The sequence below is a fragment of the Hemiscyllium ocellatum genome, chromosome 12 (genome assembly GCF_020745735.1).
Source record: "Hemiscyllium ocellatum isolate sHemOce1 chromosome 12, sHemOce1.pat.X.cur, whole genome shotgun sequence".
Lineage (NCBI taxonomy): Eukaryota > Metazoa > Chordata > Chondrichthyes > Orectolobiformes > Hemiscylliidae > Hemiscyllium > Hemiscyllium ocellatum.
This window is the reverse complement of record NC_083412.1, coordinates 86,525,510-86,544,047: the sequence shown is the minus strand read 5'-3', so window position 1 is coordinate 86,544,047 and position 18,538 is coordinate 86,525,510. Positions and strand designations below refer to the sequence as shown.

Here is an 18,538-nt window from a genome sequence, read left to right as displayed (position 1 = left end):
CTGCCTGACCTGCTGCCCTTTTCCAGCAACACATTTTCAGCTCTGATCTCCAGCATCTGCAGACCTCACTTTCTCCACAAATTTGTCAAGATCAGCTTTCCCTTCACTGTGTTAGTTTTGTGGGGTTTAAAGGCTTGGGAATTAAACAGAGAAATTATGACCTCAAAGGATGCAAATTCTTTTCAGGCAAAGATTGAAATTGGGAACATGCATACAACATATCCAGGATTGGCACTCAGACCTCAGTAATATTACTTGAGTGAATTCTTAACATCTGTTGCACCCAGAAAGGCAGTTGGAAAACCCGCATCAGGATGTCTGCCTTGCTGGCCGCCTACTGAAGTTGTCAGTCCTCAGGGAATTTTGAAAGGGAAATGGGACATGTCGTGACAAGTGCTGACCCATATCGGATCTAATAACTTTCATGCTTAGTTTTAACCTGCTCCTGAAATTGGTCTTAATTGTGTTTCATTCCAACCTGTGATAACTCAGGAAACCTTGTTTATTGTTGAACAGAAAAATAGAGCCTGACTCATGGCATATGTAGGCTAGTCACAACCCGGGACAGACAGTTTGCAGAACTATCCCTGAGTCTGCTTTATGAAGGGCTCAGGTGATGAGTTCCAGGTAGGCAGACCATTGCCTCGTACCAAGGGAACTCAGACTCAACAAGCTCCATGAGGAGATTAATTGGTGATTCACCTTGGGTGTTTTAGGGGTTATCACATTCCTCCCTCACCCCAAGCCCAAGGGTTGCCCATGATGATGGGGCCTCTTATGTTGTTTTCCCCATAATTCCATTCCTGGTGCTTTCCAAGATGGAGTTCTGGTTTGAATGACAGGCCTCTCGGAATTCCTGTGTATGTGTCTGTTTAGCCTGTCTTCGGATGGATGTGTTGTCCCTGTCAAAGTGGTGTCTTCTTCATCTTCGGCGTTTCACAGTCTCAAAGGCAAAGTGCCTCATTGGAGTATCAACAAGATTTGTTTTCCCTAGCAAGTGCACCCCCCACTCCCCTTGACATCTTGGTAGCCCACAAACTTACCAACATACTTAAACAGCTGCTGATGAACCTAAAAGACCATTTACAAACAACCAGTAAAATGAATGTCATTTACAAATTACCACGCAAGCACTGTAACAAGCACTACATCAGGCAGGCAGGCAGAAAACTTGCCACCAGGATACACGAACACCAACTAGCCACCAAAAGACATGATCCACCATCACTAGTATCCTTAGGTATGGATGAAGAAGGACACCACTTTGACTGGGACACCACATCCATCCTGGGACAGGCTAAACAGAGTCATGCACGGGAATTCCTAGAGGCCTGCCATTTAAACCAGAACTCCATCAATAAACACATTGATTTGGACTCCATTTACCATTCTCTGAGAAAAAGAACAGGTAATGATACAGACCAAGACACATAAATAGCAAAAGGGACAGAACACCAACACTTCACCCGAGGCTCACTGACAATGTTACCTAGCGTGGTGACGAAACATCTGAAAATAAACCTTTCAGCTCAGCGAGCAAACATACAACCAAATATCACATTTCAATTTGGCCTCTACTTTGGCACAGAGGGCACAGGGGACCAGCTACATCTTGAGATGTTTATGTTGTGGTTCTGACTCGACATAGATCTTGGCACTGACATGTTCTATCTTCCTGAAGCCCTCTTGGAGCACTTTGGGAAACTTCCCAATGATTTCTACAGACCTCCAGTACTCATCTTAAAGGTGTGTTGCCAATCCAGGTAGATTTTCTGTAGTCAATCCCTTCCCAAAAGTTTGGGACCTGGCCCTTGTGCCACCAGTAAGGGGAGTCGGACTGTCAGTTGACCATTTGTGACTGGGGCTATACTGATCCCAATACTAGGTAAGGGATCCCCAGTGTAGATGGCCAATCTAGCCTTGGTGTCTCACACGCTAAAGGCAAGATGCCCCATTGATTATCATCAAGTTTTTTTTCCCCCGGCAATAGATGCAGCGGCACTTGTGTCTACCTTCACATCCAGGGGTTGACCATTTACCTGAAGTTTGATCTCAATTGAGGCCACTTTGGGAGCAATATTGTAACTTAGCAGTATCAATTCCTCATCCTTAGACTGATATATTTGCAAGACTCTGCTTTGATGTGGCTTCACCCTTCAATGACTTGCAATTTTTAACAGTCAATATTGTTAATCTCAGAATTGCTTCCCAAACTACAGTATTAAGTCAGAAGGATCTTGAACTTCATGGGAGTTATGTCAATTTCAGCAACTTGGAAGGAAATGCCACATAAAATCCTTTTTAGATGTCCTGATGAAATTCTCTGCCAGTTATCCTTAAATTGTTTAAAGGTCATGGGAGAAGTGAGAGTGAGGGAGCTAGCAAAGTTGATTACGTCTAAAATAATAGTTGCCATGGATCATTATTCACATTAATTCTGACCGCTACAGTAAATGATTGTAGCAATTAGTGCAAGTGCTGACTACTCAGTTCAATTGGTCCATGCCTGAGTAAGTGGTATCATGAAGGATAAACACCTCTTAAAACCAACTGCATCTCCTAAAGGGAAGGTACATCCTAACTGCAGTTGGTGTGACTATTGATTGCAGAAGAGATTAACAGCAGGAATAATAACAGTAAAATACTGTGGATCTGGAGATCTGACGAAGAAAAACAGAAAGTGCTGGAGAAACCCATCAGATCTGACAGCATCTTTGGAGAGAGAAAAAGAGTTAATGCTTTATTTCCAATACGACACTTCTCCAAAGAAAATTTATATTGGACTCAAAACATTGACTCTGTTTCTCTCTCCAATAATGATTCCAGACTGCTGAGTTTCTCCAGTTTTTTTTTATCTGTGGGGAAGAGCAACACTGAATAATGGCATAACATAAAAGAGCAGGGACTTTAATATTTTTGGATGTTTCACTTCATGGAGGGGTGGAGAGGAGAAGCGATGCAGATCTGGAGGCATCACTGCATGGTTTGGCAACTGCTCTTCCCAAGACCACAAGGAACTGCAGAGAGACGTGAACACAGCCCAGTGCATCACACAAACCAACCTTCCATCCATTGACTCTATTTACACTTGCCACTGCCTCAGGAAAGCAACCAACACAATCGAAGACCCCTCCCACCCTGGTTGTACTGTCTTCCACCCTCCTCTGTCAAGCAGAAGATATAGAGGTTTGAACACACATATGAAGAGATCCAGGAACAGCTTCTTCCCTGCTGTTATCAGACTTCTAGACGGACCTCTCAAACCTTAATGTTGATGTCTCTCTCTGCACCTTCACTGGCACCTACACTGTATTCTGCACTTTGTTCTGCTACCTGATGCACTCTGTATGGTACAATCTGCCTGTAGACAACAGAAAACAACACTTTTGACTGCATCTCGGTATATTTGGGAATGGCACCTTGGACATGAGTGACCTGAGTCTGTTAGGAGAAGGAAACCTGCTATTCCTATCGCGTCTGGCCTATATGTGACTTCAGATGCACATCGATGTGCTTGAAATTTATCTGCTCTCTGCATTGGCCTAGAAGACCAATCAGCTCAGGGGTCATTGAGGATAGACAACAAATCCAGCAACAGGTCCATCCCACACAAGAAGAAGTGAAGAACAAAGAATTACAGGGTTCAGCACAAAGGAAAGAGAATATCTTACACAAGTACTCTTCAATACGAAAGGTGATCAAAAAAGACATTTACTTCTAGGCCCACCAAAATAAAATGCATTCACTATCAAAGGTTTTGTTTCCAATGTGCAAGTGCTGTCCCATTCCATGAAAACGCCTGATGACCTAAAGCTAAGCTTCCACTGAAGCTCAAGCAGAAACAGCCCTATTCCCTGGCAGCTGGAGTGGCCATTCAAACACCGAATATACCCGCTCGGCTTGCTGAGGCTTCTGTCATATGACTTTGACAAACTTCTCAGTACAGAATATTAAACCATTGACGTTACCCTGTAGTTGCAGTATTTATATGGTTAGTCCAGTAAATTTGCAGTCAACAGTAACCCCAAGATGCTCACAGCATGTTTTGATTATGCTGTTGTATACTAAAGAGAGCTGGTCATTGCTGAACACTTTCCGAACTGTGGTCTCTACTCGTTTAATCCCATAGATTTCACAGAATCCCTACAGTATGGAAAAAGGCCATTTGACCCAACAAGTCCACACCGACCCTCCGAGAATAGCACACCTAGATTCATTACCCTATCCTATTTACCCCTGACTAATGCACCTAACCTACACATACCTGAACACTACGGGCAATTTAGCATGGCCAATTACCTGACCCGCACATCTTTGGACTGTGGGAGGAAACCGGAGCACCCGGAGGAAACCCACGCAGACACGGGGAGAACGTGCAAACTCCACACAGTCAGTCGCCTGAGTCGGGAATTGAACCCGGGTCTCAGGCGCTGTGAGGCGGCAGTGATAACCACTGTGCCACCGTGCCGCCCAAATGGCCAATTCATGCAACATACACATCTTTGTGATTGTGGGAGGAAACCGGAGCACACCCACACAGACATGGGGAGTATGTGCAAACTCCACACAGACAGTCGCCCGAGGATGGGATTGAGGCCGGGTCCCTGATGCTGTGAGGCAGCAGTGCTAACCACTGAGCCACCATGCCACCCCTATAGTCACTGTGCTGTCCTATTTCAATTTTGATCACAAATCTATTATGTGATGTTTTATCAAATGTCTTATCATCCACTCACTCATCACTTCCATTACAAACTTGTTCAAGCTTGTCAAACATGATTGCCACTTTAACAAGTTTGTATTGACTTTGAGTCATAGTTAAAATGTTATCAAATGCCAATAAACTGACCAGGGGATAACTATTAATTTGGGTGGTTCCACTGTTCTCCTTCAAACAATGTCAGTGGATCCCACTGGAAGGGGAGGAGATTGTTTGGTGGTATACTTTACATCTGGAAGGTAATATCAAAGATTGAGTAGAAAACCCTCAGCACTTCGCTAAGACATCAACCTAGATCATGGGCTGGAGTGTCTGGAGGCGATCCTGTGGCTTGACAGAGAGGAAAGAATGCTATCACTGAATGTCAGCTAACAAACCACAGTATCACAACGCCTGGCCTGTCTACTTTGAAACACTGTTGCTACACAACAGTAACACTGCAGTGATTATCTCCTTATGCACACATGTATTGGTTTCACATCGTACTCTACAAGTGCTGCCACGCCTAGAGGAAAAAGGAGTGGTGATTCAGGTGGCTATTGTTAAAGCAATTTCTTCTCCTAAATTTAGCAGCATATCCGAAGGTATGGAAAATGAGAGAAACTAAATGTGCAATAACTAGAACAACAACTAGAAATGAAATTTTTGCTGCTCATTTTTAAAATGTTAAATGCTATAGTCATACTACAAAACTTCAACACCACCTCAGAATGAATGGGAGGAGTTCAGACTGAGGTTAAATAGTGAAATCCTTGCACCCAGATACTGAGACACTGCACTTATGCTGCTACAGCAACTATTGGGATGTCCGAGTACCTCACTACAGGTAGGCTGAACGATTATCAAGGAGAGAGTGAGGACTGCAGATGCTGGAGATCAGAATTAATAATTGTGGCGCTGGAAAAGCACAGCAGGTCAGGCAGCATCCGAGGAACAGGTGAGTCGATGTTTCAGACATCAGGACTTCATGATGAAGGGCTTATTGCTAAAACATCGACACTCCTGTACCTCGGATGCTGCCTGACCTCCAGTGCTTTTCTAATGCCACATTTTTGAACAATTAGCAATGCAGTTAATAAGTCTGAGAATGACAACAAAAGGGAGGAATAGAGCTCCCTTAGACAACAAACTCTTTCAGCGTTCCTTATGGACCAATGGAGAAGACGTGTGAACCCCTGGATCCTTCATTGGCAAAGCCCTCGTGTCTCCAAACAGCAGTCTCCAGATTCCCCATTTTCACACAAAGGAAGGCCTCCATTCTTTCACCTAACAACTGGTGACTGACTAGAGCTTTCTTTGCTCGTTCCAAATGCTAATCACCATCCCCATTCCAATTTCCAAGCAGTACCCTCTCCCCAAGGGTAAGCAGAGTGCATGTAGGTTCAGTGAGGTAAAAACAATGACTGCATGTGCTGGAAACCAGATTCTGGATCAGTGGTGCTGGAAGAGCACAGCAGTTCAGGCAGCATCCAACGAGCAGCAAAATCAACGTTTTGGGAAAAGGCCCTTCATCAGGAATAAAGGCAGTGAGCCTGAAGCGTGGAGAGATAAGCTAGAGGAGGGTGGGGGTGGGGAGAAAGTAGCATAGAGGACAATGGGTGAGTGGGGGAGGGGATAAAGGTGAAAGGTCAGGGAGGAGAGGGTGGAGTGGATAGGTGGAAAAGGAGCTAGGCAGGTAGGACAAGTCCAGACAAGTCATGGTGACAGTGCTGAGCTGGAAGTTTGGAACTAGGGTGAAGTGGGGGAAGGGGAAATGAGGATACTGATGAAGTCCATATTGATGCCCTGGGGTTGAAGTGTTCTGAGGCGGAAGATGAGACGTTCTTCCTCCAGGTGTCAGGTGGTGAGGTAGTGGCGGTGAAGGAGGCCCAGGACCTCCATGTCCTCGGCAGAGTGGGAGGGGGAATTGAAATGATGGGCCATGGGGCGGTGTGGTTGATTGGTGCGGGTGTCTCGGAGAAGTTCCCTAAAGCGCTCTGCTAGGAGGTGCCCAGTGTTTCCAATGTAGAGGAGACCGCATCGGGGGCAACGGATACAATAAATGATATTAGTGGATGTGCAGGTAAAACTTTGATGGATGTGGAAGGTTCCTTTCGGGCATTGGATAGAGGTGAGGGAGGAGGTGTAGGCACAGGTTTTACAGTTCCTGCGGTGGCAGGGGAAAGTACCGGGACGGGAGGGTGGGTCATAGGGGGGCGTGGACCTGACCAGGTAGTCACGGAGGGAACGGTCTTTGCGGAAGGCGGAAAGGGGTGGGGAGTGAAATATATCCCTGGTGGTGGGGTCTTTTGGAGGTGGCGGAATTGTCGGCGGATGATTTGGTTTATGCAAAGGTTTGTGGGGTGGAAGGTGAACAACAGGGGTGTTCTGTCCTTGTTATGGTCGGAGGGGTGGGGTCTGAAGGCGGAGGTGTGGGCTGTGAATGAGATGCATTGGAGGGCATCTTTAACCACGTGGGAAGGGAAATTGCGGTCTCTAAAGAAGGAGGCCATCTGGTGTGTTCTGTGGTGGAACTGGTCCTCCTGGGAGCAGATATGGCAGAGGCGGAGGAATTGGGAATACGGGATGGCATTTTTGTAAGAGGTAGGGTGGGAAGAGGTGTAATCCAGGTAACTGTGGGAGTCGGTGGGTTTGTAAAAAATGTCAGTGTAAAGTCGGTCGTCATTAATGGAGATGGAGAGGTCCAGGAAGGGGAGGGAGGTGTCAGAGATGGTCCACGTAAATTTAAGGTCAGGATGGAATGTGTTGGTGAAGTTGATGAATTGCTCAACCTCCTCGCGGGAGCACGAGGTGGCGCCAATGCAGTCATCAATGTAGCGGAGGAAGAGGTGGGGAGTGGTGCCGATGTAATCTTCACCATGGATATCCAATCCCTCTACACCTCCATCCGCCATGACCAGGGCTTCCAAGCTCTCCGTTCTTTCCTCTCCAGACGTCCCCAACAGTACCCTTCCACAGACACTCTCATTCGTTTGGCCGAACTTGTCCTCATCCTTAAAAATTTCTCCTTCGAATCCTCCCACTTCCTCCAGACCAAAGGGGTAGCCATGGGCACCTGTATGGGCCCCAGCTATGCCTGTCTCTTTGTTGGCTATGTAGAACAGTTGATCTTCCGTAATTACACCAGCACCACTCCCCACCTCTTCCTCCGCTACATTGATGACTGCATTGGCGCCACCTCGTTCTCCCGAGAGGAGTTTGAGCAATTCATCAAATTCACCAACACATTCTACCCTGACCTTAAATTTACCTGGACCATCTCTGACACCTCCCTTCCCTCCCTGGACCTCTCTATCTCCATTAATGACGACCGACTTTACACTGACATTTTTACAAACCCACCGACTCCCACAGCTACCTGGATTACACCTCTTCCCACCCTACCTCTTGCAAAAATGCCATCCAGTATTCCCAATTCCTCCGCCTCCGCCATATCTGCTCCCAGGAGGACCAGTTCCATCACAGAACACACCAGATGGCCTCCTTCTTTAGAGACCGCAATTTCCCTTCCCACGTGGTTAAAGTTGCCCTCCAACGCATCTCGTCCACATCCTGCACCTCTGCCTTCAGACCCCACCCCTCCAACCATGACAAGGACAGAACACCCCTGTTGTTCACCTTCCACCCTACAAACCTTCGCATAAACCAAATCATCTGCCGACATTTCCGCCACCTCCAAAAAGACCCCACCACCAGGGATATATTTCCCTCCCCACCCCTTTCCGCCTTCTGCAAAGTCCGTTCCCTCCGTGACTACCTGGTCAGGTCCACGCCCCCCTACAACCCACCCTCCCATCCTGGCACTTTCCCCTGCCACCGCAGGAACTGTAAAACCTGTGCCCATACCTCCACCCTCACCTCTATCCAATGCCCTAAAGGAGCCTTCCACATCCATCAATGTTTTACCTGCACATCTACTAATATCATTTATTGTATCCGTTGCTCCCGATGCGGTCTCCTCTACATTGGGGAGAATGGGCACCTCCTAGCAGAGCGCTTTAGGGAACATCTCTGGAACACCCGCACCAATCAACCACACTGTCCCATGGACCAACATTTCAATTCCCCCTCCCACTCTGCCAAGGACATGGAGGTCCTGGGCCTCCTTCACCGCCATTCCTTCACCACCTGACACCTGGAGGAAGAACGCCTAATCTTCTGCCTCGGAATACTTCAACCTTAGGGCATCAATGTGGGCTTCAACAGTTTCCTCATTTCCCCTTCCCCCACCTCACCCTAGTTCCAAACTTCCAGCTCAGCACTGTCACCATGATTTGTCCGGACTTGTCCTACCTGCTAAGTCCTTTTCCACCTATCCACTCCACCCTCTCCTCCCTGACCTATCACCTTCATCCTCTCCCCCACTCACCCTATGCTACTTTCTCCCCATCCCCACCCTCCTCTAGCTTATCTCTCCACGCTTCAGTCTCTCTGCCTTGATTCCTGATGAAGGGCTTTTTCCCGAAATGTCGATTTCGTTGCACTTTGGATGCTGCCTGAACTGCTGTGCTCTTCCAGCACCTCTGATCCAGAGTCTGTAGGTTCAGTTCCTACCCCAGGAACCTGAGCATCTGATCTAGTATAAGACTAAGACTTGAAACTAAGACAGTGGAGTGGTGAAGGAGCACATCAAAGATATTGAACCACAGGCTTTCAGTCAGATGCTAAAATTAAACAAAACATAAACTATTGGAAAAACACAGCAGGTCTGGAAGGATCTGTGGTTAGAAATTAGAGTTAACATTTTGGGTCCAGTCATCTTTCTTCAGAACTGATGATAGATTGGAAAAGGTTGACATCTGCAGAAGAATGGGTGGGGGGAGGGGGTGATGAAGAACGGGTGATAGGTGGAGATAGAGGCCCAAGTGAGAGAAGAACAATTAGGCAGACAAACAAACCACAGACTGGGTGACCATTTTACAGAACACCTATGTTCAGTCTGCAACAAAGACCCTGAGCTTCCCCTTGCCTGCCACTTCAACACATCATCCTGTTCTCAGCCAATATCTCTGTCTCGGGCTTGCTGCAGTGTTCCAGAGAAGCTCAGTGCAAGCTGGAAGAACAGCATCTCATTTTCCATTTTGAAGTGCAGCAGCCCTCTGGAATCAACATTAAGTTTAACAATTTTAGGGTTTGAGCCCATGCCCTTAGCCCAGTGCCCACACACCAGACCTTGTTATCACACCGGTTGCTATTACACAATATGATTGACAGCTACTCAAGGTCCCCATTGGCAGCCATTCATTCTCCCAGGCTGACCTTAACCCACTTTTTTGTCTGTCCAACTGTTTGTCTCTCTCTTTTGGTTCTATCTCCACCTATTCCCCTCCCCCATCTTCGGTATAAATACCAACCTTTTCCGAGCTTCCATCAGTTGAGGAGAGGGGTCACTGGACCCGAAACGTTAACTCTGTATTCTCTCCACAAATGTTTCCAAACCTGCTAAGCTTTTCCAGAAATTTTCCTTCTTGTTTTTGTTTCTTATTTCCAGTATCTGCAGTTCTTTTGTTTTTTTTTGTTTAGTACCAGCTGCACTCTCAGTGAACAAGAGGAGAGTACTACAGGTCTATTTGTTATAAAGCACGTTTTGTCAACACAAGTTCGCTGTAATGCAATTGGCGAATCGGGGCCACTGTTCCTAAAGCATGAACTTTTCAAACATATGTTGTCCGTAACATGATTACTGTATATCACCAACACCTTAAGCGCCGTTTCAAAAGTGCGATTTTTCCATAATGCGGGGGTTGCACAAGAACGCAACCATCGCGTTATAGAAGATCTGACTGTACAGGAAGAACAGGAAAATTCTCCACAGTATCTTCAATATCTTTCACTCAAACATCATTATGCCTGTTCTGGGAAACAGTTGGATGTAATTAGCTACAATATTTCATTACATTATAGCAGCATTATATTTCTTGCTTCCAAGTTTTTCCTGAATGGGATGCAGTCACAAATGCTTCCAGCAAATATTGACATGCTCCCATGCAAGGATCCCCCAAAAAAACTCTCTGGGAATCAAGGAGACAAGTCTCCAATGGCTATAGTCATACCAACCACAGACACTGGTGATTTTTGAAGACTACCCTACAGAACTTTCTCTATTGAATCTCTGCAGTGTGAAAGCAGGCCATTCGGCCCATCCAATCCACACCAACTTTACGAAGACCATCCTTCCCTGACTCACACCCTCTATCCTATCCCTGTAACTCTGCCTTTTCCCATGGCTAACCCACCTAGCCTGCTCATACCTAGACACTATGAGCAATTTAGCACAGCCAATTTCCCAAACCTGTGCATCTGTAGACTGTGGGAGGAAACCCATACACTCAGAGAAAATTCCCTTCAGACACAGGGAGAATGTGGAGATGCCACGCAGACAGTCATCCAAGGCTGGAATCCAACTGGGACGCTAGCGCTGTGAGGCAACAACACTAAACACTGAGCCATTGTGCCATCCCAATCGTCTTATTCCCAGAATATCACCATAGGAGTTTCTTAAGGTAGTGTCCCAGCTCATCTATTTTTGGCTGTTTCATTAATAACTTTCCTTCAACAAGGTAGGATGGTCAGAAGTGGGGTTGTTCTAAGTAATCGTAGTGTATTCGACATCATTTACTGTTCCTCAGGCTGTGCCCACATGGAGTGAGACCTGGACAGCATCCAGGCCTGAGCTGATCAGTGGCAAGTAGGTCTTGCACGACACAAGTGTCAAACAACTAACATCTCCAACAAGAAAGAATCCCTTTGACATTCCATGGCATTAACATTCCTGAATCTTCCATTGACAATATCCTGGGGTTTAATATCGAACACAAACTGAACTACTCAGCTCTATAAATACTGTGGCTACAAGAGCAGATCTGAGACTTTAAATTCTGTGATAGATAGCTCACCTCAAGGCTCCTTACAGATTGTCTACCATGTAGAAGGCATAATCAGGAGGGTGGTGGAATACTCTCCAATTGGGTGGATGGGTGCAGCTCCAGCAATACTCAGAAAACTTGAGACCATTCATGACCAAGCAATCCCATGATTGGCACCCTACCCTCTACCACAAATGACCACACCCCCCACTATTGATTCACAGGGGCAGCAGTATGTGCCATAGATAAGATGCACGGCAGGAACTCACCGGAGCTGCTCTGACAGTGTCCACCAATCCCCAACATCCAGAATATAGACTTACATGGGCAACAGGCATGTGGGAGCATGGAGGCTTGCAGGATCCCCTCCAACTCACTCATTATACAGACTCATTAGATTAATAGTCCTTTGTTATCACTGTCTCAAAATCCTCGAACATCCTCCTTCATAACACTATGGGTTTACCTACACCACACATCACCTGCTGAGGTTCAAGAGAACCACATTCCCCATGGTGCCTTTGTGGTTAGCACTGCTGCCTCACAGCTCCAGGTACTCAGTTTCAAGCCCACCCTCAGGTGACTGTCTGTGGGGAGTTTGCACATATTCCCTGTGCCTGTGCGGGTTTCCTCCAGGTGATCCAATTTCCTCCCACACTCCAAAGATGTGCAAGTTAAGTGAATTGGCCATGGGAAATTGCCCATTGTGTCCAGGATTGTGTAGGCTAGGTGGATTAGCCATGGGAAATGTAGGGTTATGGGGACAGGATGGGGGTTTGGGTCTGGGTGGGTTTATTTTCAATGGGACGGTATGGACGCAATGGGCTAAATGGCCTCTTTCTGCACTGGAGGGATTCTATGATTCTGAAGGACAATGCATCACATCCATACAGTTATACTCATGGATTTATGAAAAATAGACCAATCTCTTTTTCAACAAGCTGTAGAAAGTACACTCAGCTTTCTGGTATAATGGGGTTGGGAGTTTCTACTAATATACAAGAATGCACGATACACAAGGCTGGGAGTTCACTTGCTGATCTGGGCAGGACAATAATATAGAAATGACCTTTAAGAAGTATTATTGAAAAGGCATTAAAAGGCAACAAATATTCTCTGTGGCATTTTCTTCGTAACTGGAGAAGCTAGTTCACAATGAGCTCCCTGAGCTTTTGGCTGCAAAGTGGAATTCCACTGAAAGAGTGTGAGAAGAAAGCCATTATATTGTAAGAACATGCAAATAGATGGTATTCACACAATATTGTATGCCAATGTTCAAACTGTCAGAGCCCATTTGTGCGCACATTTGGGCTGCCTGACTTAACATGGGATGTGATTAACACACATTTTGAAAATGATCTAAGTTTGGCAGATAAAGAGGCTTAGAAAAAAATAGATCCAAGCCATTAAAGAAGGATAAACCAAAGAATTGTGGATGCTGGAGACCTGAAACAAAAATAGAAAATGCTGGTGAAACTCATCAGGATTGGCAGCATCTGTGGGAAGAAAGCAGAATTAAAATTTTGAGTCCAATGATTCTTCATCGTTATTTTCACTCTTCACCTGATGCTCCAGTGCAACCATATTTATATTTAGTACACATGCCGAAATGGGTGTTGTTGCAAATATATTCAAACCTTGCAAAATAAACTGTCTTTTTTTCAACTTCAGAGAAAGCTTGTCTTTTTTCTGGTCTCAAGGAAGGAACTCAAGATCGTTAAACCATTTTGTGTTTAAATTGAGCTGCCTCTGGTTAGTCGTGAGGTGGGAAAATGAGAATCCAACCATCATCTCTTCCCTGTCCATAAGAGATTTTTAAAAATGATTGAATCAGAACTGGGTGTTGCTGTTTAGCATACATTCTATTGAACTGAGTGACTTGCTCAGCCATTTTAGAGGGCAGTTAAGAGTAATGGTCCCTCTAAGCTGCAGAACTGCTGGCATGATGGTTAGCATTGCTGCCTCACAGCACCAGGGACCTGGTTCGATTCCCACATTGGGCGACTGTCTGTGTGGAGTTTGCATTTTCTCCCTGTGTCTGCGTGGGGTTTCCCCTGGGTGCTATGGTTTCCTCCCACAATGCAAAGATAGGCAGGCCAGGTGAATTGGCCATTTTAAATTGCCCATAGTGTTCGGTGCATTAGTCAGGGGTAAATATAGGGTAGGGGGATGGGCCTAGTGGGTTACTCTTTGAAGGTTGGCGTGGACTTGTGGAGCTGAAGGGCCTGTTTCCATACTGTAGGAAATCTAATCTAAACATGTTGATACATTAACTTCTGTATGTAGAAGCAACTGCAATACATGGACTTTGGAGGTCTGCACTGTGGGGGATAAAAGAATGGTTAAAACATAGGTTAGGAGTCAGCCACATTGCTGTGTCTCTGGAGTCACAAGTAGGCCAGACTGGGCAAGGATAGAGGACTTCTTTCTGTCAAAGGCATTGGCAAATCCAATCAGTGATAGTTATCACAGTCACTTTTACTACAACAAACTCAATTCAAAACCTCTATTGGTTCCCAGAGGATGAACCTAAACTTGTGGATTTTGAGAACGTTACCATTGAGCAATGGTGACTAACCTTGCCAGTGACGCATACGTTCCAATAACAGAAAAGCACTTCTGGAGATCCCTTTCAAATGTTGTCATCCTCCCAAGCAATCTGGTCAATATTCACTCAGCCATGGAGAATCCTTCCAGATTGTAAACACATTTCTGAAAGAACCTTTGATCCCACCTTTGAAAGATGGTACTATTTACCCAAAGAACACAGTACTTTCATAGGCAGAAAATATTTTTATTCACACACAGACTCAGAAAATAGCACACTAGTAAGTCAATGCATATAGAGCAGACACAGAATAAAACATTCTCAAAACCAGGATGCCTACCTTGAAGAAGTTTTCCTCCTCTCTCTACAAGAATCTCAGGGAGTCCCTCTCCCACTAACCTCTCTACAGTCAGCCCTGCCTCAGCTGAGGGCCACACTCTCTCAGAATTGCATAGGACCCACTCTGTACTACATCCTCAGGAGAATTCATACTCTCAACAAACAGTATTTCAATTCCATCTCAAACATCAAAAATTGCAAGTACAACAAACTTTTATCCACCCACCTCCATAACCAGCGCTCCTCAAACATTCCAGAAGATTCCCCTGGCCTCGGAAATGCCAGTAGCCATGCGGCTGGTGCAGCTTCCACCCCCACGCTGATTGATGATGTCACTTCCTCCCCCATCATGGCCACTCCCACAGCCACTTCCGGCCCTCACATCATCGCTGATGCCACACGTTCAGTGACTTCCACCACCCTAATGCCGTGTCTGCCACCACTTCCGCCCCCACCAGCGCCACTCACCTGCATTCTGCTGACACACCCCCCACAGACCCCACTGTCACTATCCCCACCCCCCAGAACCCTGAGGCAAACACTACCCCTGCTCATGACTCCACCCCCATTCCCCCCACCATCACACCCATTCCAGGTACTGGTTCCGATCCCACCCCCAGCTCCACACCCACACCAGATCCCAGCTCCCAGCCCTGCCGAGTTTTCACCATCCCCCCAGACCTCCCCCTCACTAAGGACGAACGATCAGTCCTCAGCAAAGGACTCACCTTCATCCCTCTCCGTCCATGCATCAATGAATTTAATACACGCCGTGACATCGAACAATTCTTCCTTCGCCTCCGAGCTTACTTTCACAATCAGGATTCCCGCCCACCTTCCGAGGACCCCTTCGCCCATCTCCAACACACTGCATCCACCTGGACACCCCACGCTGGCCTATTACCTGCCCTCGACCTCTTCATTTTCAACTGCCGCTGCGACATTAACCACCTCAACCTGTCTACCCCCCCTTCCCCACTCTAACCTCTCACCCTCACAACGCGCAGCCCTCCAATCCCTCTGCTCCAATTACAAACTCACCATTAAGCCAGCGGATAAAGGGGATGCAGTGGTAGTCTGGCACACTGACCTCTACACCGCTGAAGCCAAATGCCAACTCGAGGACACCTCTTCCTACTGCCCCCTCGACCATGACCCCATCCCCATCACCAAACCATCATCTCCCAGAGCATACAGAACCTCATCGCCTCAGGAGATCTCCCACCCACAGCTTCCAACCTCATAGTCCGGGAACCCCACACTGCCCAGTTCTACCTCCTTCCCAAGATCCACAAGCCTGACCACCCTGGCCAAACCATTGTCTCAGCATGCCCCTGCCCCACTGAACTCATCTCTACCTACTTCGACACTGTCCTATCCCCCCCTATTCCAGGAACTCCCCACATACGTTCGAGACACCACCCACACCCTCCACCTCCTCCAAGACATCCGTTTCCCATGCCCCCAACGCCTCATTTTCACCATTGATATCCAATCCCTCTACACCTCCATCCGCCATGACCAGGGCCTCCAAGCCCTCCGTTCTTTCCTCTCCTGACGTCCCCAACAGTACCCTTCCACCGACACTCTCATTCGTTTGGCCGAACTGGTCCTCACCCTTAACAATTTCTCCTTTGAATCCTCCCACTTCCTCCAGACCAAAGGGGTAGCCATGGGCACACGTATGGGGCCCAGCTATGCCTGTCTCTTTGTTGGCTATGTAGAACAGTTGATCTTCCGGAATTACACCAGCACCACTCCCCACCTCTTACTCCACTACATTGATGACTGCATTGGCGCCACCTCGTGCTCCCGCGAGGTGGTTGAGCAATTCATCAACTTCACCAACACATTCCACCCTGACCTTAAATTTACCTGGACCATCTCTGACACCTCCCTCCCCTTCCTGGACCTCTCCATCTCAATTAATGACGACCGACTTGACATTGACATTTTTTACAAACCCACCAACTCCCACAGCTACCTGGATTACACCTCTTCCCACCCTATCTCTTGCAAAAATGCCATCCCGTATTCCCAATTCCTCCGCCTCTGCCGTATCTGCTCCCAGGAGGACCAGTTCCACCACAGAACACACCAGATGGCCTCCTTCTTTAGAGACCTCAATTTCCCTTCCCACGTGGTTAAAGTTGCCCTCCAATGCATCTCGTACACATCCCGCACCTCCGCCCTCAGACCCCACACCTCCACCGTAACAAGGACAGAATGTCCCTGGTGCTCACCTTCCACCCTACAAACCTTCGCATAAACCAAATCATCCACCGACATTTCCGCCACCTCCAAAAAGACCCCACCACCAGGGATATATTTCCCTCCCCACCCCTTTCCGCCTTCCGCAAAGACCATTCCCTCCGTGACTACCTGGTCAGGTCCACACCCCCCTACGATCCACCCTCCCGTCCCGGTACTTTCCCCTGCCACCGCAGGAACTGTAAAACCTGTGCCCACACCTCCTCCCTCACCTCTATCCAAGGCCCTAAAGCAGCCTTCCACATCCATCAAAGTTTTACCTGCACATCCACTAATATCATTTATTGTATCCGTTGCTCCCGATGCGGTCTCCTCTACATTGGGGAGACTGGATGCCTTCTAGCAGAGCGCTTTAGGGAACATCTCCGAGACACCCGCACCAATCAACCACACCGCCCCGTGTCCCAACATTTCAACTCCCCCTCCCACTCTGCCGAGGACATGGAGGTCCTGGGCCTCCTTCACCGCCGCTCCATCACCACCAGACGCCTGGAGGAAGAACGTCTCAGCTTCCGCCTCGGAACACTCCATCCCCAGGGCATCAATGTGGACTTCAACAATGTCCTCATTTCCCCTTCCCCACCTCATCCTAGTTTCAAACGTCCAGCTCAGCACTGTCCCCATGACTTGTCCGGACTTGTCCGACCTGCCTGTCACCTTTTCCACCTATCCACTCCACCCTCTCCTCCCTGACCTATCACCTTCAACTCCTCCCCCACTCACCCATTGTACTCAATGCTACTCTCTCCCCACCCCCAACCTCCCCAAGCTTATCTCTCCACACTTCAGTCTCTCTGCCTTTATTCCTGATGAAGGGCTTTTGCCCGAAACGTCGATTTCGCTGCTCGTTGGTGTTGCCCGAACTGCTGTGCTCTTCCAGCACCACTGATCCAGAATCTGGTTTCCAGCATCTGCAGTCGTTGTTTTTACCATTCTCAAAACCATGCTTTACAGTGTCGCTGACACTTCTGACCGGTATCTGATAGCATCGAAGCTCCCTGAGATTGCCCCCTCCTGTAGTTCCAAAGCTCTTTAGATCCCAGCTGGGAAAGAAAAGTGTACGTGTATGGAATGAGCTGCCAGAGGAAGTGGTGGAGGCTGGTACATTTGCAACATTTAAGAGGCATTTGGATGGGTATATGAATAGGAAGGGTTTGGAGGGATATGTGCCAGGTGCTGGCAGGTGAGACTAGATTGGATTGGGATATCAGGTCGGCATGGACGGGTTGGACCGTAAGGCTCTGTTTCCATGCTGTATGACTCTATGACTCTGTGACATTACAGCAGAAGAAAAAGCATTTTAAGGATTTGAAATTGGATCACTTCTGGAAAAAAAAGCATCTTGGGACAGCTCCAAAGAAAATAGATCCCTCAGTTTTTATCTGACTTTTACCAGATAACTCTGGGTCATCAGGAAATGCCAGAGACAGGTGGACTGAATGTCTTCAAAGTAAACAAATTATATACAGGATTAGAGGGTAACCAAGGCGATACTGTGAGTGGAGAATAAAAGGTAACTAATATTAGCAGTGCGAAAGAAATAGGGAAACGTAAGGGATTAAAATCTGGAAAATCCACAGGAATTGGCAGCCAGCACCCTAGTGATGTGTTTTCGTGATGCGTGACTTATGACTCTGTAAAAGAGGTAACTGTGAGAGACAGTGGATACACTGGTTCTAATTATTATTGAGGAGTTCTTAACAATGCACTTCTAACAGCACTGAGTCCGGTACAGCTGGAGGAGTTTCCTGGCCCAGTACTTGAAGAGGTGACAGCAACCCGTCCCTCCCACTT

At 47.2% G+C, this 18,538-nt stretch overlaps 1 protein-coding gene across 1 annotated transcript in view; it reads right to left on the bottom strand.

Annotated features, from left to right (window-relative positions):
* Positions 1-14,232, bottom strand: part of LOC132820625 (mucin-2-like) — a 99,405-nt gene extending 85,173 nt beyond the window's left edge. Inside the window, exon 1 of the mRNA XM_060832826.1 lies at positions 14,165-14,232. Coding sequence (XP_060688809.1) covers positions 14,165-14,232 — 68 coding nt within the window. The remainder of the gene's footprint in view (positions 1-14,164) is intronic.
* Between the last annotated feature and the right edge of the window lie 4,306 nt (positions 14,233-18,538).